This window comes from Mytilinidion resinicola (assembly GCF_010093595.1).
Source record: "Mytilinidion resinicola strain CBS 304.34 unplaced genomic scaffold BDZ99scaffold_4, whole genome shotgun sequence".
Taxonomy (NCBI): domain Eukaryota; kingdom Fungi; phylum Ascomycota; class Dothideomycetes; order Mytilinidiales; family Mytilinidiaceae; genus Mytilinidion; species Mytilinidion resinicola.
In genome coordinates this window covers 2,043,193-2,066,305 of record NW_022985440.1, presented here as the reverse complement: position 1 = coordinate 2,066,305, position 23,113 = coordinate 2,043,193, and the positions used below count along the sequence as shown (strand labels likewise).

General features: G+C 53.3%; 6 protein-coding genes across 6 annotated transcripts; 3 read left to right on the top strand and 3 right to left on the bottom strand.

Annotated features, from left to right (window-relative positions):
• Positions 1 to 3,806: 3,806 nt before the first annotated feature.
• On the bottom strand, positions 3,807 to 6,496 carry BDZ99DRAFT_460041 (uncharacterized protein). Its single transcript, XM_033719298.1, has one exon. It carries the CDS (start codon positions 6,440 to 6,442, stop codon positions 4,043 to 4,045), a length of 2,400 nt encoding a protein of 799 aa, XP_033581351.1. The 5' UTR covers positions 6,443 to 6,496; the 3' UTR covers positions 3,807 to 4,042.
• Positions 6,497 to 7,737: 1,241 nt separating this feature from the next.
• Positions 7,738 to 8,682, bottom strand: BDZ99DRAFT_507000 (uncharacterized protein; the record flags this gene model as incomplete). Its single annotated transcript, XM_033724209.1, has 2 exons — positions 8,534 to 8,682; positions 7,738 to 8,483 (listed from the first exon to the last, which is right to left on the bottom strand). A coding segment is annotated over exon 2 (483 nt), but the record flags the coding sequence as incomplete, so codon positions are not given.
• Positions 8,683 to 11,556: 2,874 nt separating this feature from the next.
• Positions 11,557 to 12,174, top strand: BDZ99DRAFT_380849 (ankyrin; the record flags this gene model as incomplete). The annotated part of the gene is made up of 1 exon (XM_033715208.1): positions 11,557 to 12,174. A coding segment is annotated over one exon (618 nt), but the record flags the coding sequence as incomplete, so codon positions are not given.
• Positions 12,175 to 12,188: 14 nt separating this feature from the next.
• Positions 12,189 to 13,151, top strand: BDZ99DRAFT_235904 (uncharacterized protein). The gene has a single exon (XM_033713566.1). The coding sequence runs from the start codon at positions 12,236 to 12,238 to the stop codon at positions 12,968 to 12,970; it is 735 nt and encodes a 244-aa protein (XP_033581348.1). The 5' UTR covers positions 12,189 to 12,235; the 3' UTR covers positions 12,971 to 13,151.
• A 5,937-nt stretch (positions 13,152 to 19,088) lies between these two features.
• Positions 19,089 to 19,743, bottom strand: BDZ99DRAFT_235876 (uncharacterized protein). The gene has a single exon (XM_033713565.1). The coding sequence runs from the start codon at positions 19,650 to 19,652 to the stop codon at positions 19,302 to 19,304; it is 351 nt and encodes a 116-aa protein (XP_033581347.1). The 5' UTR covers positions 19,653 to 19,743; the 3' UTR covers positions 19,089 to 19,301.
• A 1,571-nt stretch (positions 19,744 to 21,314) lies between these two features.
• BDZ99DRAFT_380610 (uncharacterized protein) lies at positions 21,315 to 21,893 on the top strand (the record flags this gene model as incomplete). Its single annotated transcript, XM_033715195.1, has 1 exon — positions 21,315 to 21,893. The coding sequence occupies one exon, from the start codon at positions 21,315 to 21,317 to the stop codon at positions 21,891 to 21,893; it is 579 nt and encodes a 192-aa protein (XP_033581346.1).
• Positions 21,894 to 23,113: the final 1,220 nt, after the last annotated feature.

The following is a 23,113-nucleotide window of genomic DNA, read 5'->3' as shown; positions in this document are numbered from 1 at the left end:
GCCTTTTCATCCTGGTTCCATGTCAGCCAAGCACCCATTCGTCTCTCTGTTATTATGCCAGTTCAGTAAAGACTAGGGCTCTCATCTTTCCAACCTTCACTAGCGGGGCTATCTCGGTAGCTTTTCAGCCTTTTGGTGATTTTCCCGAGATATCACCCGTTTTCCAAGATATCTGGAGGTTTGAAGGGTCACTTGCACACTTTGTTCCCCTTAAACTGTAACTGTAGCTTCCTTGAGTTACCTCATTTTGAGACGGAGACGCCTATTCAGTAGCCAGAGCCGGCACTCAGCCGCTTCCCCGCTCTTAGTCAACAGCGCCAATGTTAGGGCTTTCCTTTTGGCCTTTGGTGAACACCTGAACTCGTCTATTGTTGCAGCTTGTCAAAGTCAGGCCATAGTCGGGATTGCTCCCCAATAGAGCCGTTGCGTAGCTCAACACCAAGGCACCTCAACGGCCTTGGCCAATTGAATCGCTTTTACCCCTTTGTAGCAGTCCTGATGTCTTTCATCCTCTCATGTTTCGACTCAACAATTTCGACTCGACATACTCGACTTCTAACCACCCCTGAACCTGGCAGTTGTAGGCTGCGCACCCAGGGTCCGGAGATCGTTCCGGAGATCGTTCCGGATGGCGCTAAATCACGTCAGCCATTTCTAGGGCGCTGTGGCCTCACCCGGTCGCCGGATAATGATAAGCCCATTTGAGCTTGTTGCAACCGCCTGCATTGCACAGCTGCTGGACATCTGTCTCCTGCATTAGCACAGTCGCATCCCAAACGGCGGGGACATCCATCGCATGATTATCGGTAAACTGAGCGTGTCGGGAGCAGCGGCACAGACTATCTTGATCTGTCCCGCGAATTGCATGAGGCTTGCATGAATAACGAAAGGACCCGTCTAGAGCCGCCAAGGCCACGTTTCTCTTCTTCACCGGTCTGTCTTTTCCGCATCTATTCGCCGTTCTCTTTTCATTTTTGCAAGTAGGGACTCTGCTTGTTTGTGATTGTGATGTGGCTGTCATTTATGATGTCTTTGATTCTTTTATACCGTGCCCTTCACGGTAATGGCTCCGATACTTCACTCAATAATTCGTCTTTCTACAAAAGAGAACACCGACATACCACCGGGAATATGCATTGCTTAAATTCTAGAAGGACGGCATCCTGGCAACTGCAGCGACGAGCGGATGCATACGGCCTGTGGCGTGTGCGGGCGTGACCTCTAACGACTTTGTCAAACAGCGGCTCTCTGTGTGTCTCACAAGTCACAATTGGAATTCCTTTTAGCATAATATTTCGGCGGCTGCGGCGGCGGCTGCATAGGCAACTTCGGATGTGGCGTGCTTAGCTCTGCGGGCGTGGAGCTTATCAACTTCGCCAAACAGCGGCTCCCTGCGTTTCTTACTCAATAGCGACAGACGACTTTCAGGTAGTCAATTACTCTAAACCTACACTGGAACCATCCTGGCGACTGCTGCAGCCCGCGAGTAAGACATACCTATCGATGCGACAGTGCTCAGATCTGTGGCGCAATCTCTATCTCTTTTTCTCAAACGGCGGCTCTCTGCATGTCTCACTCAACCAACTATAGGTCACCTGTAGAGCATCGACTGCTCTGATCGCATATCTATACCATTCTGGGCAACACCTGCAGCGGGTGGTATCCACATGGTCGACATAGCGTTCCGCGGATCTGCGGGAGTGAACCTTATCGACTTCAATCGGCGCCGCCTTATGCGTGTCTCTCAACGGCACGAAATGCTTTCAGGGACTCAAGTACCCTACTTCCGCGATACCACCCCGGGCGACGACTGGAGCGGGTGGCACACACATGGCCGCTATAGCGTGCTGCGGATCTGCGGAAGGCAAAGGCTATCGACTTCGCTGCCTTAATGCGTGTCTCACTCAACAGGACATGCTTTTTAGGGATGCAACTACCCAAACTCCACAATGCCACCCCGGGCACTGCCTGCAGTGGGTGGCACACACATGGTCGACATGGCGTGCAGCGGATCTGCGGGAGCAAGCCCTATCGACGCCCATCGCACGCCTCACTATGCGTGTCTTACACAACAACACCACGAACCATTGTGACTTTCCAAGGAATCAGTGCTGACCCCATTCGGCTCCCTACAGGTTTTAGCTCGGAATTCCACGATCTATCAGAGACATGGTTCATGACCGGTGAGGGCACTGGCAGCACCTTCTACGCCGGTGTGTGTCGCTGATGACGACGTCGATGAACATACCCCGAAACCGGATCCTGAGGACTCCTCGGAGAGGACTCCTCGTAGAGGGCTCTATTGAGGGTGCGTCGGGGTCTTGGCCTGGTCCCGACTTCTACAGTCGGTTGAGCGCCTTTTGGTGTTTTCTTCGCCAAATCTTCAGGGGCGACCTCCTTTACGGCGAGGTGCTGTAGAGGGCGTTTCGGAGTATTGGTCTTGTCCCGATTTCTACGATCAGCTGGGGACCTCTCGGTGTTCTCGTCACGGAACCTTCAGGGGGCGACCTCCTTTACCGCGAGGCTCTGTAGAAGGCGCTTCGGAGTCTTGGTCGACCCCGACTTGTGCAGCAGCAGCAGCAGTAGTGGAGGTCCCTTGGTGTTTTCGTCCCAAACCTCAGGGGTGACCTCCTTTACGTCGAGTTGAGTCCTTCCTATGCTGTTGATTGAGAAATCCTTCAAGCCTGAAGGTAGAAATAGCATAGCTGGTTATGAGCTGGGCACTCTCTGACTGCATGGCTGTTTCGAACACGGGATTCTCGAGCAAGGGGCTCAGCAGGTCATGGCCCGCAGGGATGGATGCGATATACGCCGCGTAAGAGATCCTATCAACAATCACCATTAAATTGAACTTCAATACACGCGAATTTACAGCGAAGAGGCAGAACGTAAATCAAACAGCATCTCGAAACTTTCTCTCTCACACACACACGCGTATTCTCTGTCTCGCTCTCTCCAGAGCATCATCTCCCAGACTTCTACGCACCTTCCCATACCTCCTCGCGCTACCCCAACCCATCTCCCAAACTTGCCAGCACAATCCACATCTCTCTCTCACTTCAAACAACTAACCACTTCAACCAGGCCACCCAGAGACGCGGCCAACCCAACACCCAACCCCCACCACAAACACGCCAGCGCTCTCCCTCTCAACCACGCGTCCACGCGGCGACAACGCTGCTTGAAAGCGGGTCCCACGGCCAGAGAGGAAGGAAGCGGTGAGGGTGAGGGTGAGGGTGAGGGTGAGGGCGAGGGCGAGGGCCTAAGCTACGGCGGCAAGCGCGCGGACACGCCTTGTATCCAGCCTCACCGCCAGACCGCCAGACCGCCAGACCGCCAGACCGCCCCGCTCTCGTTTCTACATCATCTACTATCCAACACGTCCACTCACGTACGCGGCATGCAATCCCTTGCTAGGTGACGCCAGCTCGTGCTCGGAGTTGGCGCCTGGAGAATGCCAGGCATAGACATACGAACGTCGGAGGACGACCTATGCGTCGCAATCAATGTGCCACGTAAACGTGCTCTCCGTGCCCCTTGATCGTCGAAGTTCGGCGCGCGACCTGTCCAAGATTGCTAGGATCAGTGAGGGATTCAAAGATTGCCCTTTCGTCGTCTTGCCACAAATCTGGCTTGGGCGCCCGATACCAGCAGCTATCTGATTCGGACGCCCTCGCACGGCTTTCTAAGGGCAAAAGCTATACTCAGCACTTACACTCTGGCCAGATCACGGCAGCTCATTACACATAGCCCCATAGAACAATAACATCACCCATAGAACAATAACATCACCCATAGAACAATAACATCACCCATTGTACTATGAAAAGCACTCTTCATCATTGAAAGTTCATTCGGATTCGAGTATAGCATCAGGATCTCATCGTATCCATTTCGCTGGGTATCAGGGTATAATCCGCCTTACCACGCCCCAGGCATAGCCACCTCCATCACCCATACAACCACCCAACTCATATGCCCAGCATCAAAGTCCCGCCTCAAATCGCCCAAACATCACCTCAAGCAACCCCTCTCGGCCTCCCTACTCCCTCTTCGGCTTATACTCCTCCTTCAGCGTCCACTTCCCCCGCCCACCTGTTCCCTTCTCTAGCACTGCAATCTCATTCAGCATCGCCTTAAACTCCGCCGTGCGCTGCGCCGTACCACAGAAGCGGTTGAACTGGTTGATCAACGCCTGCGTATGCACCTTTCCCCCATGCACATTGATAAAGTCGCGGATCAGCACCAAGAAATCGCGGCCCTTCGGCTGCTGATTCTGCGTCGTCGACGACGTCGCGCCACCGCGTCCGCGTCCAGCGCCGTTCTGGCCGCCCTGCCTTTGTCGCATAGCCAGATTCGAGAGGACAGACGAGCTCGACGGGCCACCACCTCGTCCTCCACCTCTGCCGCCACCGCGGCCCGCGCCCAGGTTGCGCGGAGGAGGTAGACGTTGTTCAGGGCGTCCAGCGACGCCGACGACGCCGGTCCAGGTGGGCACGCCGGCTGGGATAGTCCGCGCGATCTCAGCAGAGCGCTGGAGCTCGCGGGCGGCTTCGGCAGCGACCTTGCGAGCCTCCTGCGCGATGATCTTGGGGTCGGGCGCGTATTTGGGCTTACCGGTTCGGGAGTTGAGGATGACGTCGTGCTCGAGCGCGGAGTGGACGCCAGAGCGGGCGAAGATGGTGCTGAGGAGGCGGTCGCCCTTCTCCTTCGGGGCGTCGGTGTCGTTGGCGTTGTCGCTGGAATCGGACTCCTCAGGCGCGTAAGCTTCCTGGCGAGAGACGCCGGTGATGGCTTCGAGGTGCTGAGCAGATGTGCCAGCGGATGCGCCGTTGTGAGCGCGCTGCAGTTGCAAGGATTCGGGATCTGTTGGAGGAGTAGGCATGCCGCGGTTTGGTGCTGGGCCTGTTTTTGTGTCGTCGAATTTGACTTCGCTACCTTGGAACAGAGTGCTGGTTTCGGTCTCGCCGTCGTTGGCATTGCCTAAGGTGAACAAATCCTGCAAGTCGCGGAGCTGGAAGGTTTGGCGTTGCTTCGGATCTCGAAGAATCTTGTTAGTCAGGAACTGCTTGAAGATCTGGCGGTGGTAGATCTTTTCCTCGATGGTGCCCGCGGTCATCAGACGGTAGATCTCAACTTCCCGCTTCTGGCCAAGTCGCCATGCTCGCTCACGAGCTTGAATATCCGTCGAAGGGTTCCAGTCAGGGTCGAAGATGATTACACGGTCTGCACCGGTCAAGTTAACGCCAAGCCCACCGACCTTGGTAGTGAGCAGAAAGACGTGAAGGTCCGGATCGTTGTTGAACTCATCGACCATAGCCTGCCGGTCCTTGATGGCAGTATTTCCATCCATACGGCGGTACTTGAAGTCGCCTTTCATGCCCTTGACGAACTTCTCGAGGATGTCCAGCATGATCCGATGTTGAGCGAACAACAGGGTTTTGTGACCGTCTTTCTTCCAAATCTCCAGGAGGGCTTTGACGACTTGCATCTTTCCTGACTTGACGCCGGATCCATAGTTGAAACCCTCTTTCTTTGACAAGGTCTTATGCTGGACTAGATCTGGATGGTTACAGATCTTTCGCAGAATGTCAATACCGAACAGCATCTGCCGCTTGCCGTTGAGGATCGAGGTCATATCATCCGATGCCAGAAACTGCTCGTAAGCCTCTCGTTGCTGTCTCGTCAACTTGCAGAAGAGAACACGCTCGCTCTTTTTGGGCAGATCCGCTGCGACATCGACCTTGAAGCGCTGTAACAGATACGGGCTAATGGATTCCTTCAACGTCTCTGCGCATCTCATAGCCGTTTCGACATCCAGGTTGGAAGCATTCGCATAGCCACCTTTCTTGATCGGAAACTCGAACGAATTTCGGAACTGGACGAGGGTGCCCAGCCGCATGGGAAAGACGAAGTCGAAAAGAGACCACAGCTCGGTCAGGTTGTTCTGCATTGGTGTTCCAGACAAGATGACCCGATTTGGAGTCCGCAACTCCTTGCAGAATATGGTGATGGCAGTGTTCGGGTTTCGAATCTTGTGGCCCTCATCCAATACAGCATACTCCCAGTCGGTAGGAATAAGGAACTCGGCGTAGCTCTGTAATCCGGAGTATGTGGTGATCAACACATGGCCGTCACGCTTGACCTTGTCAACGATTTTCTTAGCGGCCTTCGCAGCCTTGGTGAGAGGCTTTCGCTCGTCATCGTAGCTCCTGGACTCAAGCTCTCGCTCCATCTGGCTCTCGCGACGGGTATCCATCATACCACTTCCAGACGTATGCAGGATAGAGACTCGCATAGGAGGCCACCATCGATGGAATTCGTTGACCCAATTCTTCATGACAGTAGCTGGAGTAACGACGATAATGGGCTTGGTGATCTTCTTGGAGTAATGAAGACCGGCCAAGAACGAGATGATCTGAATGGTTTTACCCAATCCCATCTCGTCGCCGATGATTCCACCGACCTGCTGACTGTACAGCTCGCCCAGCCATTGTACTCCAGTTTTCTGATAGTCGAAGAGAGATGGATAGATATCACCAGGAATGTACAAACCACCCTCTAGCTCAACATCAGCGCGAGTTGGGTGTGGTTTGTACCATTCCTCCTCATCCGGATCATACGCATCGTCGTCACCTGCTGGGGCCGCATCAGCTTGAGAGGCACGCTTTGCTTTCGCTCGTGTCCTAGTTTCCGAACGGCTCTTGGCCCAGTATTTCAGTCGGCTCTCGTATACTTTTTCGTTACCGTCATCAACACCAGCGAGGTCTTCCTTTTCTTCGACCGCTTTAGTAGCTCTGGATTTCTTCACAGGCGCTTTGCGCTTGCGAGCTGGAGTCTCCAAGGCGTAATCGTCTCCGGAATCCTCCTCTTGCTCATCATCCGAATCTTCAAGAGCAGCTGGAGTGTCCATTTCAGGAGCAAAGGCGTCGTCAGATTCTCCCCTCGGGCTCTCTGCTGGGGTAGAAATTGGTGTTCCATCCGACGATCCGACTCGACGTCTCTTCGATGACCGTTCAGTGGAAGGAGGAGACGGGGTTGAGCTGTCGGTCTCATCCGCAAATCCTGGGCTCATCAGGTTTCGATGCGATACTGGGCCCGAGAATTCGTCCAATAGAGCTGTCGACTCCTCCTCTTCATCGTCCGCAGCTTCTGCATCGAGCATGACATCACCGAGGTCATCCGATACAGTCGGGACCTGCGCAAGCTTCGAGAAAGGTGTGATTTTGCCCGTTCGGATCAAGAATTCGCGACGAGTTTCGTTTGGAAGCGGTTTATTGCCTGCAACCTCAACCTGTTCTCCGGCTTCGGTGCCATTCTTTCGCCTCTCTTCAATACGAGCCTTGATTTGCTTCAACTCAATGTCAAGTTCTTCGATTCTAGCTTCGGCATGCGCAATGTCTTGACGAATTTTGTTCTTAACGGGCTGGCCAGCGGGAATCTTAAGACGCTGCTCGAGTCGCTTGACCTGGGTGATGTATCGCTGCTTCTCGCCCTCGGTCTTGTCTATGCGCTTCTGCTCGCGTTCGTCGGCCTGCTCGTTGAGCATCTGGTCAGCCTGGCGGCCGATGTCTCGCTCGAGATCATCTTGGTCGCGAATCGCAGTGGCAAGAATCTTCAGACGGGCTTCTCCATCGGCATCTTCATCGAGTTCATCTTCTTCGAGTGTGGTAGGGTCGTGCGCAGGGACGTCCTGAGCGTTTGCTTTGGATTTGCCCTTGTCTTGGTGGCCAGCACCAGACGAGGCGAACGGAGACATGGTCGGGTTCGACGGTTCGACGGGTGGGGACAGATCGGTGGTGGAGTGCGACATGGTGGAAGTACGGTGGGAGACGGATTTGGAGGAGTCGGAAGGGTCGAGGGATGTGAAAGATGCGTCGCAAGCTGGTGAATGTGGCGCACAAGCTCTCTTCACCGGGAAGCGCAATGGAGAGCGGTGGTGGAGAGGGATTGAGAGGTGTTCATTCTTGAGGGAGAATGAGAGAGACGAGGTCGCAGCGAAGGCGAGAAAAGTGCAAAGGCTGAATAGCGAGGGACAATAGCAGCAGAGTGAAGAGTGAAATGTGTGCGTCGACGGCTGCAGCCTGCCTGTCAATGAAGTCACGGTAGATTTTAGCGCCTCGCACGGGCCCGCGCCGATCCCTGTCACCTTCTCACTTTCCCCCGCCTTATCCCCGAGAGCCTCATCTCGACGCCACCACAAATCAAAGGCAAACCCCATTCTCGACGCGTCTGTAGCTACATGTAACTTCTACCTTCTTTGTACGCTTTGCTTATGATCTACTCAATCCCGAATGGTGGGTATTGCCACCCGTTGCCCCCCCTGGCCCAATCCAACCTCGAGAGCACCTAATCTAGGCGCGAGGACGCAAATAATCGAATCACGCCCGAATAACTTACATGTTTATTACCGCTCAATGCGCTTCTGCAAAATGGCGTCGATAGGTTGTTGAGTTCTTGCTTGTTTCATACCTCGAATACCCCTGAAGTGTAATGAGTATCTTGCTCGCCGAAGTCTTTGAGCAGAGCATACAAGTGCACGTCTCGGCTAGTAAAGTAAGTAATTTTTCGCCTTATCCTTTGTCAGTCTGCGTCTTTCTCTACAGCCATCAGGTCCAAGGGGACTTGTCATCGATAGTCACGATACTATTGGCTTATGGCAGTCCGTTCGTGTGCTGTCGGAGCAGACAGCCACAAAATATTTATGAGGTGCCGTGTTCTTCTTACGTGGCGACGGATTGATTGTAACATTACTCAGCTTTCCATTTTGAGCCTCGCGTGATGTGATGCGGCTTCAGGGTGGGGGCCAAGTTTAGCGGCCCTGATTTGAGCACGGTTGCCAGGGAGCCCTGGAGGTGACTAGGCGGGGCTATTCCCAGCCTCGTCCCTCGCAGCCTAGCATCTCCATCCCTTGAGAATTGCAACTTCGCTCCCTAACGACCGCGTTCCTGTCTACAGTCTTGACCATGTCGACCGACACGTCGTTATCTATTGACGTCTTCGAAAGCGCAATATCTCCCATCTTCCAGGGTAGCGACCCCCTAGCAGACGCCGACATTGACACCATCTCGGATCTTTTGGTCCTCCGCGGTAAAGAAGAATGGGCACTCAGGCCAAGAACGTACGCCGTTCTGCGAATGATGAACCGGCTTGACGCAATGGGCACTTTCATCCATTGCAGACTGAATGATTTCAATATTCCGTATACCGTGGACCGCCTACTCTCAGTATTCAGCGACTACAGCAGCAGGGAATTGTTCGTAGAGAAGCAATCGCTTGTCGTAACAAAAGAGTCGGGAAAGGCCTATGATCTTGAGCGGAATCGTGGCCGCCATAGGCATTTTGGTCAGCTTTGCCGTGATGGCCTACGTAAGACAGCACTAACGATCTATAGCGTATGATGCCGACAGTCATTTCGTCGTTATCAGGCGTCTCGGCCGTGGTGGGTTTGGCGAAGTTGACTGTGTGAGAAGCAAACTTTCGCTCAGGGAGTATGCGGTGAGTAGTCTAGTCTTTGGGCAGGCCCCCGTCTGAAAGCTAATACTTGGCAGCGAAAAAGAGTGCACCGTGTGAAGGCATTTGCCAGAGAGCACTCTGCTCTAAAACAGTTTGAGAACGAAGTACACGAGCTAAAGCGACTCGACCACCATCATCTTGTTAAATTCATTGGGTGAGTTTCTCACGCCTTTAAGACATTACTTTACATGAGGCTTATTTTAGAAGCTCATATACCGACCCTAAATACGTTGGGCTCATAACGTCTCCCGTGGCAGACTGCGATCTACGTGCTTTCCTTGATCGGACGCCGTTTACTACTTCTGACGCAGAGCTACTCCGAGGATTCTTCGGCTGTCTATGTTCTGCCGTGTCTTATTTGCATTCGCAGAAATGCCGGCACAAAGACATCAAGCCGGCAAATATCCTGATCAGAGGCCAGACTGTGCTACTCACAGATTTTGGAACAGCGAGAGACTGGAACGACATGTCTAAAAGCACGACGGTCGACAAGCCAGGCCCATACACCCCCGCATACTGCGCGCCAGAAGTTGTCGCGTGGGAATCCCGGAATTCGTCTTCAGATATATACTCCTTGGGAATGGTGTTTCTGGATATGACTGTAAGGATCTGAACTGTTTAATAATGAGTCGCGGCACTGACTTGGCTTACTAGACCGTGTTGTGCGGAGAGAGCCTTGAAAGCAAACGTCGATTCTTTGAAAGCCACGGCACCAAGGAGCTGTTTGCTCGCAACAACGAAGAAGCTTTTCTTCTATGGCTGAATAAACTTGCGAATTTTCAAGACGGCGCCCCTGTGCCCTGGATCAGAAAAATGACTCTGGGGCTTCCGAAAGATCGCAAAACCGCACCGGAGATAATGGAGGACATCCTAAGTCTCGAAAATGAACGCATTTACTACACTTCATGCTGTAATGGAGAGTATACAATTTACGACGAGACTCAGAGTGATGAAAACTACGAGTTTTCCGATGAAGAGATAGACTCGGCAGCTGTAACATTGGCCGCCGGTGGTGGCCAAGAGGCCGTAATGAGTGGGACGAGCGCTACCTTCTTGGACCTTTCTCGAGCTATCACCAAGCACAACTTGATTGAATTCAATAAACTGATCGAAAAGGGGTCTGATTTTCGCGAACGAGACCCCAAGGGAAAGACACTGTTGCACATCGCCGCAGCTCATGGCCAACCCAAAATCATGGCAGCACTTTTGGATCTTGGTTTGGACATCGATTCTCTGACACATGACGAATGCACACCTCTGCACATAGCTGTGCCAGAAGAGGAAGAAGAGGCGATTAAACTGCTCTTAGAGCGTGGCGCGAATCCGAAAGCTCGAAACACTTCTGGCAATACTCCGTTGATCCTAGCTGCTCAGAACGGCAACACAGAGATTATCGAGCTACTGCTAAGCAAAGGCTCTGATGTCAACGAAAAGAACGATATAGGCGCGACAAGTCTACATCAGGCCATCGAGCACAACGAGCCTGCAGCGGTGTTCACGTTACTCTCGCAGCCGGGGATCAATATCGATGCAAGGATGACGGATGGATGGACGCCACTGCACTCGGCGGGTAGTGCTGGGCTTGGTGTGGTTATCGAGTCACTATTGGTCCATGGAGCTGACATTTCAGCTGTGCAAAATGACTCATTCTCCGCTCTACATCTCGCGGCCAGGAATGGACACGAAGATACCGTCAAGACTCTCCTCTTCAATGGAGCAAACTCCGACGCAGCATGCTTTTGCCATAGCATAACTCCGCTCTTTTTGGCCGCACAAAAAGGGTATACATCGATCGTACGGCTCTTGTTAGACAACGGAGCGAACGTGGAGGCGACATCGACCAGCGGGAATACCCCTTTGCTGATAGCTGTTAGCCAAGGCAAGGATATCGATACGATACATCTTCTCCTGAATGGTGGCGCATACGCTTTAGTTGCCGACTCGGGCGGCTTAACTGCACTGCATCTTGCCGCGGAGAATAACAGCCTCCAGATACTGGATCTCCTTTTGGAACACTTTCGCACCCATCAACTTGGTGGAGTGGACTTTCCGGATACCGATGGGGAGACGCCTCTCCACATATGCGCGCGCCACGGGTACGTGGCCATGGCGAAGCGACTCCTCGACCACGGTGCCAATATAGAAGCCCGTGATAACAAAGATGCAACTCCGTTATGGCTAGCAGCTGAACTTGGACAAGTCGAGTTCGTGAATTTGCTTGCATCACGTGGCGCCAACCTAGATTCGCAGGACGAGGAGATCGGTTTTGCGGCGATCCATCGCGCTGCTACAAAAGGACAGGTTGAAGTCATCAAAGCATTAATCAAGCTTGGGGCTAACATGAATGTTCGAACCTACAGTGTTGACTTCATGCCAATCTACTATGCGGTGCTAGCAAACAGTGAGGAATCGCTGAAGGTCTTTCTCGATCACGGGTGTTACGATGAGGATATGTTGGTGTCGTGCCTCTACTGTGCCTGTAACGAAGGACACAATAGCATAGCGCGGTTACTCGTCCAGGCCGGCGCTGATACCTCTGGCTACGAATCCTCGGTGCGGTTGTTGATGGAAGATATGGAGGAAGAGGAGCGAGACGACTTTTTCAAGGACACTCGAAGCATTAAAAGGGTAAGTTGCTGCACCTACGTACAAGTGTGATATGACACTAACAAGTCTTCCGTTCCAGCTATGCAAGTCCATAGGACTAGATAGCACTTTCATGAGACCTGCCTATCTGATCTGCGAGAAAGATGAGGATTTAACAAAGGAGCTCGTACTCGACCTGTTTGAAGAAAAGGACTCTATGACAACACAACTGTCCAGTGAATCCGGTGGACAACCGACCATCCTTACCCCAGATAGTACAGTAGAGGCTGATCCAAAATCGCCGGAAGCTCCCCGTTCTTCCCCACGCCCACCGTCGGCATCCCCAACTACGTCGCCATCGCAGTCCCAGTCATCAATACCACCGCCAATCAAGCCCAAGCCTAAGCGCAAACCGCCACCGCCACCGAAGAAGCCAGCTTTCCTGAGTGTGGGCAGCACAAGCTCGACATCAACAAGCCCTACAAGGTCGCCAATTGTGCCGCCCAAGCCTCAAGAGCTTGGAACTTCAATCCTAGAAATAGGAAACTTGGACATCCCAATCACAAGCACCCCATCCCCTACTCCATCACGCCCAATAATCACAATCCGCCGTCTCGACCCAAGCAAGATCGCCCCGTCACGTTTCCAACAGTCAGACCCTGTGAATTGGGACGCTGCCACGCCTTCGCCTAGGCGCACAGCTTCGCCCAAACCCTCGCCCACTGTTAGATTTGCGCCTTCCCCGAGACTCACGCCGTCGAGATCGCCAGCGCCGCGGCGAGATAGGTATGAAAGCCAGGACAGCAATGGGGATGCGGACGAGGAGATCCAGGCGGCGATTGCGGCGAGTTTGGAAAGCTTCAGATGAGGTTGGGATGATGGATGAGATTTGCGGTCCTGCAGCGTAGGTTTGGGCGCTCTCTTGCCATGGCTTAGGGTACACCTATAGGCCTTTCAAACTGCAAATATAATACCTGCTTACTAGGCTACTTCTCACAGTAGTATTAAACGAGCAAGAGTGGAATCCGTGCAGTGTTGTTCTTGTGTGCCTAGCTTATAATCTAGGACTGTATAATCCTGTAATAAAAGTTTAAGCAGTTGCACTCTCTTTTGCTACTGCATGAGGTACCCGTATGGGCTTTTAGAACTCTAAAGACGAAGTTAATGAGGATGCAGTGGGTATTAGGCGGCCTTTTAACTGGCTGCATACATGCTAGCCAGGCTACTCCTTACGGTGGTATCGAGCGATCAAGAGTGGAACCCGTGCTATGGTACAGTACTAGGTCACAAGTTTGGGCATGTCGTCTTTGATCTCTTCCAGTAGTATAATAATGCTGAAGTACCCCACCCAAACAGTGGCCAAGTAGGCCGAGTTGTAAGCGCATAAAACCTCTCTAATTCAAACTCTTAAGCTCTTTACATCTAGTTGAAAATCTTTATAATGCGACGAAGCACCTCAAACGGTGGTGAGCGAGTGTGCCTAGACTTATGGCAATCCTCAATCACCGCAAATTCCCCGGCCGAAACATCTACAGTACCAAAGGCATGAGTTTGGGCACTCCTTGCGACTGTTAGGGGTTACCCCCACAGGCTTTGGAAATTCCAAATACGATATAAAGGTCAACGCAGTTAGGATTAGACTTTCTTTTAGCTAATTAAAGATATGATATCTAGGGCACCCCTTACAGCGGTGTCGAGGGGGCAAGAATGAAGCTAGAGCAGTGGTATATCTGTGTGCCCGGACTTTTGGCAAGGCACTGTATAATCCAGGTGCCCGAACTTATGACCTAGTACTGTAAGATACTCTGCAGTTGCATAGTAGCGTATATGACGATGTTTTCACGTGTGAATTGACGTGGTTTGGTCTGTGCTACTCACGTGCTCTAGTTTCTTTTTGGGGTATAAAATCTTCGGTCGCGGTTTGTGAACTTTCTTTCTAAATGGAAAACTCGTTTTGGGGTTGGCGGTGGGAGAGATCAATAACTGAATGTCCACACACGCTATGAGTGTTGGTTCAAAACCGAATACCCTACTAATACATGGGATCTTGGTGGGCAAATCAAAACCTGCGATAAATATCATGCATGAGTGGCGTTTGGGCTGGGGGATCAAACCAATTCGAAGCATCGAGCCATGGTCGTGGTCGTGGTCGTCGATGCGTAAGACGAACTCTGCAAAGATTGATCATGCTATGTATCGTAAAATCCTCCAATGGCCATCTCCGGGTAGTGCTAGATATGAATAGTCTTTGTTATCAACGGTATTCTTTCCCATTATCTCAGACCACTGGCCAATACCATCGAAGAGCATTCAAAAGCACCAACGGCTTCCTTCCTCCGCACACAGACACCATGGTATGGTAATGATCTCCGTTTGATCTCCCACCGCAGCAACGTTGTATCATTATCATGATATTGTTGATACCACTGCCTCCTCCTCTCTTAGCAACATAGGCATTTCTGATGCTGGGTCTTACACGGCAAGCCCAGCCATGAAGCCTGACCACGTCTGCTTCTAATCCCCACAGCTCTTCCTCCATGCCGAGTCCAGGGCCGCGCGAGGGAAGATTTTATACTCAGCCATGCATCTCGTCATGTGAGTCCCACGGGGTTTTCGATTTCGATCTCGTGAGGAGCCATTGTGGTTACAACCCTGTGTCATACTATCTTTATCGAGGCTTCTGAAACCGGTCGAGTTCCTTCAGTACGTCTCTGAAAGTCAGGAGGGAATGTGCATTTACACATACTCGACATTTGAAGAACAAGATAATAGACTGCTTAGTTCCATCGTTGGAAGGAATGATACCAGATGTACGTTGATTCTTTGATACTGTTCGTTTACCTACCCCTTCAGCATCTCTTTAGAGTCTCAATATTGTGATCATTACCATCATTCAAAGAAAAGGCCAATCGTACGCATCTCCCATGCTAGATGCCCACCCTCTTGAACTGAAAATAGTAACTAGCCTCACCAAGTCTCAACTCTACCCGCTCCTCCCGGCCATGCTAGAGCCGTAGCCTGTCTTCGCTCCGCACCACCAATCATCGTGCCTTGTTGCATCGTGGTTTCGATCCTCCAATCCTCCCACGCTTCCTCCATCTGGAAGCGCTTACTGCGATTTGATCCACCGCACCTCCCAGCCATTGCAGACCTTCGTCCCGACTTTTGATCCTCAATCCCCCAAACCTCTCCATGTAGAGCACATCTTGGTCCTTTTTGATCCACCACACCCCCCAATCATAGATTCATTCTCCTCGCCGTTTTTACCCCCCACCACACCACTTAACCATCGCGTGAAAGCTCGGGCAATAGTTTTGATCCTCCACACGACACCGCAGTCATCGGGGGTGGCTCAAACCGCTTTTGACCCTCCACACCGCCCATGTTTCTCTATCTCTGTACTCTTTGAACCCCGCCCGGTCCGGACCTTCTCTGTCCTTCTGAGTCCAGGTCTGGAGCGAGGAGGGTGGAGGTTGTATAGCCGAGAAAGACGGAGGAAAGATAGAGGGCACGTGAAATTCACGTGGGCAAAGAGCAGCATTGGAGCAACGCATCGAAGGAGTAGAATATAAGGAGAAAGAAAACTATTATGGCAAATTGCTGCTCATACTGTCTCCATCAAGCATCTGCAACCCATTCAAACTCTTTCCGACATGTCCCCAAAACTTTGGCCGGAACGTCATCAATCTCAGGACTCCTATATCACATATTCTCCCCACCTATATAGTAGAACTCGTCAGCACCTCAACATCAGCAAAAAATAATCATCGAATCTATAAGCAGATCAACCACATCGTCCTCTACCGATCTCCATTCTTAAAGTTTGGCGATGGCAACCTTCACCGAATCTCAGCTCTATTCTACCCACTCCCCCCCACCGTCGTGTCCCAGGCCTTCAAATGTTGACGCACCACTCGACCAACCATGGTTCGGTAGCTGTCAACTTTTTTACTCACCACCACACGACCCATCGCACATAAGTCGTGGAATGATTTTGATCCACCACACCCCTCCAAACCATGGATTGGACAGAGGATCAATTTTGATCCACCACTCCACCCATCATGTGGGTACTGTCGAGTTTTCGAACCTCGCCCAGTCCCAAATCCCCTTCTGTCTTCTTGAAGCCACAACTAGAGCGAGGAGGGTGGACGTTGTATACTCAAGCCAAACAGCGCCAAGCCAAAGCGCACGTGACGCACACGTGCCTAAGCTACTTCTTACCGCCGCTACCAAAGCTTGCAAAAGCAGAGAAACACAATTGTAAAAGGTCACTCACTATACTTAGGATTAGACTACCCATACAGCCGGCGGTTCATCCACAAGCTGGGCGGGCTCCCCCGCTTACGGTGGTGCTGTAGAAGTGTGCAAAAGGAGAGAACAAACCGATGTAACCGGTTAATAAGAGGAGGCATTAGGGTTCCCTTCTGGGGGGGGGGGGGGGGGGGAAATCCTTACGGCGGCGGTGATGAAGCGTGCAAAAGCAGAAGAACACGATGTATAAAGGCTAGTTACGGGGAGAGTTGCAACTCCCTTTCGGCTGAGTCGGCTTACTTACTACCTCCTACTAGCTGAGATATTTCCGTACGGTGGTGACGAGATACCGCGATGTCCCGATTACCGGTTCGCCTTTCCCCCGATCCTCGCCCCCTTCCCCTTGCCGCATCTTAATGTACTCCCCTGGAAATAACCCCTCGCAAACTCCACAATACACGGCTGTCGTGGGGCTACACCCAGGAACGTGACTAGCGCAGAGCTAGAGTACGCTGAAGAAGAGAAGAAGGCCGTGAGCAGGGTACCTCAAAAGGCCATTACGCCAAGTCCGGAGCGGGAGAGGAAGGAGTGGCCGGGGAGGGAGAGATGGGAGAGGTGACGGGGAAGCGTGGTTGATGGGACAGCGAAGGGGGGCGGGGGAGGCTGAAGGCGACGATACGCCTGTGGGAACTAGGAGGAAGGCAGGAAAGGATGCAGACGGGCTTGATGACGAATAGATGGACGTGAAGTTCGCAGAAGGAAAACATACATGTACATACTTAACTCAAACATGGCCGGCCCCCCGGGCAATCTCGGAAATCGGTTGGGCCGCCACTGTCATCGAGTCCATCACAGCACCACCTCATCAGCAATCCTGCTACCAGCAACCAACGAGCACGAGTTCCAGCATCCCGCAGTAGTCAGGCGTCCGTAGGCAAAGAACACAGAGGTGAGCCCGTCAAATCACACGGACTGCATACTAGCGCACCCACCTCTGCCCAAACTAGTTGCACACCCCAAAAAACGCGATTGGCATGAACTGTAGCAGGTTGTTGGTTATTGATGATACGAAAACGCACAGCTGAACAAGGGCGCTTCAAGTGCGCGTGATGGGCGGGATAGCTGCATATGACTTTCTAATACGAGAATGCAGAGATGTTGATTTGATGGGAAGTGATGCCAAGGAGGATTTGCAGGACCTGGCAAGGGGCTGAGACGAGGAGGGAGGGATGCGGGACGATGGAGGAGGTGAGGGAAGTGAGGAGAGCTCAATTTTGAGTTTGACTTAGGAAATTGGAGTGGAACTTGAAAATGCAGTTGCTTGAGTTGAATCTATAAAATAATAGTTACAATATTCGCTATGGCAAGGCTATTTTGTAGAGAAGATCTTCTACCTGAAGAACGCTTGTAGACGTTAGTAGATTATGAGTGGTCTGCTTCGCGACTTCAAGGAGTAGCCATTTGATTACCTCTGTCGAGTCCTCCTTCTCGCTCAAGAACACAATACCATGCCAGCTTACAGAGTGGTGCAACGACACTCAGATCCACGTCCCAGGCCAAGCAAAAGCGACTCTTGGCCCTTCCGCCTCCGTGGCCGCAGAGCAGGCCAGGACCCTCGGCCATGGCATGCGTCAACTACAAGCTGCCAAGACGTTGCCGTACAACTTCGTTCCTAATCGCGGGTCGGGGAAGTCTGGACACGAGGTCCGTGGGACACAGCCAAGGAGACTTGGTTGCACGGGAATGTAATGCATATGTTTGCCAAGAGTCGGTGAGATATGTTGTGTTATAGTCGATTGTCTTTCCGCGGACGATCATGAGAGAGAAGCGGGAAGCAGGCGGATGATGTGTTTGATCTGGATTGGTGGCGTGGAAAGCGATATTTTGAACCAGACTTTCCTTTGAAACGGAAATGCTGGGCGTCGGGTAGATAAGAGTGTGCTACCATAAGACTTACAGGTTTTTTATACTTAGCTATACGAAAAGAAGTTTTGTATACGGAGACTTAAAAGTCGATAGTCTAAAATAAATCTCGACGGGATGCCCCGCAGAAGAGCATAGATGTCGCAAAGCAAAGCTTAAGAGAGGAAAACCAGCTGAATGGCCCAAATGGAAAGTGACGGGAACATGCTTTGCCAATTTTGCCAATTTTCGTTTCCGGAAGTCGGTGTGGATAGGCCTTTTTGGATGGTTAGATTAGCCCTATCCAATCTTGACACGAAAATGATAGACCTTCCCCGTTATGCCCAGAAGACCCGTTGCCGGATTTTTCTCGCCGAGACACTTCTCGATCACTGCTGCCATCACTAAACACATGTTGTCCCCCTGTTGAGAGGTGGATGAGATGCATAGCAGAATTCTGTCACATTCACGATCAACGTATTCGAACACCTTCAACCCCGCCAACTTTATGCCAGACAAGCTGCATGCTCCGCTGACCGCAGACTCTTGGGAGCGCTTGGCATGCAGAAATGCGTCCAATTCGTTCTCGATAACACTGAAAGAGGTTGAAGAGTCCATGATCAGCTCTTACCGGCCGACATGAAGGAGGCACGGCAGCAGCTTTGACGAATGCGCGCATGGAACGAGGAAGGGCCGTTGGCAGTTGCGCGCGTGATGGGCAGACGTCCGCTGATCACGGGATAGAAGCAGGAAGAGACCAAATGGTGCCCAGGAGCCAAGGCGCGGAGTTCAGCTTGGCGCTAGAGCGGAGGGCTGTAGATTCGACGGCGGGAACCAGCAGAAGGGAAACCCTGCCGAGGCAAGGCGACGTGCATGATGGCGTTGAGGCTGTGTTTCTGGCCCTGTGATGTCGATGCATCAATGGTGGAACGGTCCCACTGGCACATGCTTCGCAGAGGTTCGCAGGTCGCTCGGTGATAGTGGAGTGGTCTGACAAGCTGGTCGCGTACTCATGAAAACTGCAGTCAAGCGTTACGTACCTGTTACCTCGATCCGAAATTCGGCATCTGGAGGGCGAATCCGGCGGAGCAATTGGACAGATGGGCCGGGGCGCGCGCTTTTGAATTTATCCAGGACGACATTTTCGAATGTTCCCCGGGCGCAGGAATGAGTGATGCGATGTGACGGGGGGCATATCTGACATGGCTGTCTGCATGCGATTCTCCAGACGGCAAGCTTGCGGACCACAACGGTGCAACCGCCGCAGAACAGAGTGTGTTTGCGCCCTCGATTGCGGTTGCTGCGCGTTCGTTGGGCAGCAATATCGGACTCGGCGCCGTCGAGAGTAATAGGGATAGGTTTAGCCTTATTGCGCCTGGCCCTGCACCTGGCATTGCACCCCGCCGACACCTGTGCTCACACACACCCTGGTGGTCCGTATGCACAGGAGGCCCTATTTGGCAAGGCAGAACGGCCGGGACAGAAACATTTTGGGGGTGCGAGGCGGGATCAGATGAGTGTTGGACAACGGGACGTAGGACGACGTCGACAGCATCCCGCGCATCCTTCGCCCACGCATGCTCCAGCAAGGGGTTCCAGACTGCCTCGAAGCTTTCGTATCGCCATCCGCCAGGCTCCACGCCACAGGGAAGAGGGGTGTTGCAAAGAGGGCGGACTGGCGGGCGGGAGAGATAGCGCAGCCCCGGGGAGCCCCAGTAACCAACAGGAGGCGGCCGTCAGGGAGGCCAGTCGATCCCCGTCGCGCCGCGCTGGTGGATGTTTAGCCAGAAGAAGGAGGCGTCCTGGCCATCTCAGGCCTTGAGGCGTGCATCCCAGCCGGAATAATCTCGTCTCGGACGTCATCCCAGCGGCGTTGACGAGCCGTTGCACAGTTGTACAGTGCTCCGGGCACAGAAAGCAAAGAAGGGAGTGATAGCAGCCGAGGGCCAATCAGGGGCGCACGTTCTGCCCCTATCGCCGGGGTGTGGTGTGAGGCCAGTTTGCGGTGAGGGCGTGTGCAGATGAGGGTGCGCGATGGTGTTTGATGGGCTCGATGGGCTGGGCCGAAGCAGTTTGGACGGATCCGAGGCGGTGGACGTGGATCTGCCAAGCGGCGGCGAGCGACTCTAGCGTGTGTTTCGCGTGGCCGCTGCAGCTGAAGCAATGACTCTGAATCCGCGTCACAGCCCTTGGCGTGGTGTTGAGCCCAAACTGGTCCTGAGCGAGCAAGGCGAAACGGCTCCCGAGCGTCTGCTGACGGCGGCGTGGCCATGTGCTTAAGAATGCTGCCCCCCAGCGCGAGGGCAAGCCGGGCCTCCTTGAAGGCCAGTCCGTCCTCCACGTTGCCGCCGCGGTGAATTGTTTGTTTCCAGCACATTCCAGACTGGGAAGCTTTGTTGTCATTTATCCGCCAGCTCCCCGGCCCTGACCAAGCCAGCCCGCCCGCCGCCAACTCTCACTCACCCGCCCGTGGAATCCGCTTTATCTCGACGTCGCCCGCGCTGCTTCCGCTGTCCTCCGTTTGCTCCATCCTCGAATCACAGCCGGCCACGAGCACGTGCTGTCCTGAAGCTCTCCGCCTGTCATCGCCCGTCAGCTAGCCGTCGAAGCTTACCTCGATTCCGGCCTATCAAAGCCGTCTCTCGTCGACGTGCATTACGCTGGAGTAGGCACCTGCAACTACGCACTCGTCGCCGAGATAAGCCTGACAGTTACACCGTCTCGATCATCATACATAACCGCGCCACATCGCCTGCTGTGTCTGAAACACTGCTGTAGAACTACAACAGCAAGATTCGTGCCCCAAAGCGGTCACGACGTAATATCGAACCACAATCACGACACTGCCCAATCAGCATTACTGCATTGGGACTCCCAGGGACAACTTCCTCTCTCATCCAAAGCAACTGATCAACAACCTCGAATCTTATTCTTCTCAACGACGCCTCCACCCATCTCACCGTCATCACCCAAAACCTCAACACCAACATCAGCCTCACCCACACACTCATCGCCCAAGACGTCTCCATCAAACTCGCACCTCGCGCATCGCAAACATGTGCGTCGCCGAGCTTAACGTCTCCATTCTCCCCTGCCGCCACCGCTGGTACCACCTCGTGCGCCCCTGCACGCCCTCCGCCAACCTCTCCAACTGCGGGGACAAGCTTGCCCTCTCTGGCTGGGAGATCAAATGCGACTTTTGCCCCTACTGCTCCGGCTGGAACCTGACCAGCTCTGAGTACCGCCTCGTTGGCAACGACCGCACGCCCTCCGTCGGCGGCCTCTCCCGCTCCCCGAGTCTCTCCCTCTCATCGACTAGGCGCGAATCCCGCCGCGGCAGCCTCGCCCGCACCGACAGCAGCACCAGTGTCACCATGATGGCCGCCCAGGAGAAGAACCGCGCCCTGAATGCGCGGGTCGATGCCTATCTACGTGTCACCCCCGAACACATGGTGATGATGGAGCCGAAAACCGGCGAAGACGAAGCCGACGGCGTTGGCGGCCCACCGAGTACGAGCGACAGCGACAAGAGCGAGGGCCAGGGCTCGTCTGCGCACAGCGAGGCAAAGGGCGCTGGGCTCTTCGGCAAGGGCTGGAAGAAGTCGAAGCGCTTTAGCAGGACGCTATTCAAGTGATCCGCTTCACAGCACGGAGAATGCTGCTCTGATGCTTATGCCCCTCGCTCTACTCTCGGTTCCTTCTTTCTCTCTTGTCTTTTGCCATCTCTCTTCTCTTCGGACTTCTTCTTTAGCGGATATACCCAGACTCGGTCTCATCTCAGCGCGCGGCATTGGAAGCGTAATTCTGCTCTGCGGAGCGGCGCTACGTGAAGGAAAAAAACAAACAAAAGATTCATACTCTCGGGGCGGGGGTTCTCTTTTCAAAAAGATCTCATAAAAAGTAAGGGCGACCTTCGGCTGTTCTGGAGGGATTTGTGTTACGGCGTTTTCTAGGGAACCGGCATAGGAAATGGGATCTGTCTTCCTGTGGGATTGGGATACCAGGACCCCCCGGGATGGGCTGGACCGGCCTCCTCCGGGATAGAAGACGTTCTCCGGGACTGCCGGCTACGAGTACGAAGCAGACTTGACTCGCTTGATTACTTTGTGCAGTTTCCTGTCGCTACGAGGATCTGGGAATGGCTCTTGGCTTCCGGTGGCTATGTAGCGAAGCGAATGGAACTCGATCTCACCTCTCACTCTGACACTCTTGCTATGACTACCGTGTCGTTCAATCAAGCTACCCTTCACTCTCCAACGCCTGAAAAAAAGAGGTAGGACTGTCACCCGCCGCAAGGCCCCGCAAACCCATCAGGCGACCCTCGATAGCGTCGGCCTTGACGGGGCCCAATTCGCTTCCTCTCGCGTGGGTTAGTTTGTTGTGTTGGTACGTACCTACGTATACCGCGTGGCCATGACCAAACCTCTCCTTGCATCAATTGCCCTGCCTGCATTCGCCGCTCTCCACCGTTCTCCCCTCATTCAACTATACTTTCCCGTACCCACCCCTTGCGCAACCTCATAACATCTCTCTCCATTGCTTACATGCCCATCACACGTGCCCGCTCGCCCCCCTTACTTTCCCTGCCTACCCTCCTCTCCTCCGCTCACGTGTCAGCGTGCTAAGCTCACGTACCCATCACCCATCACCCCTCCCCCCCCAACCCTCCTTTTCCGAACGACAGAAGAGCGAGGCCTAAACCAGCCGGGCGGTTCAAACGAAGCAGCGCAGCAGCTCCCTATGAGCGGGGGTCTGAGGATTAAAAAAACTGATGTACTGCACCTTATGGCTGGGTGGAGTGGAGTGGAGTGGAGTGGAGTGGAGTGGCGTGCGGTGGCGGATCAAAAATCAATCG

What these genes read in the sequence shown, in the direction of transcription:
- BDZ99DRAFT_235904 (XM_033713566.1), top strand. Translation starts at nt 12,236, where the DNA reads ATGAGACCTGCCTATCTGATCTGCGAGAAAGATGAGGATTTAACAAAG.
- BDZ99DRAFT_235876 (XM_033713565.1), bottom strand. Translation starts at nt 19,652, where the DNA reads ATGCCAGGTGCAGGGCCAGGCGCAATAAGGCTAAACCTATCCCTATTA.
- BDZ99DRAFT_460041 (XM_033719298.1), bottom strand. Translation starts at nt 6,442, where the DNA reads ATGGGATTGGGTAAAACCATTCAGATCATCTCGTTCTTGGCCGGTCTT.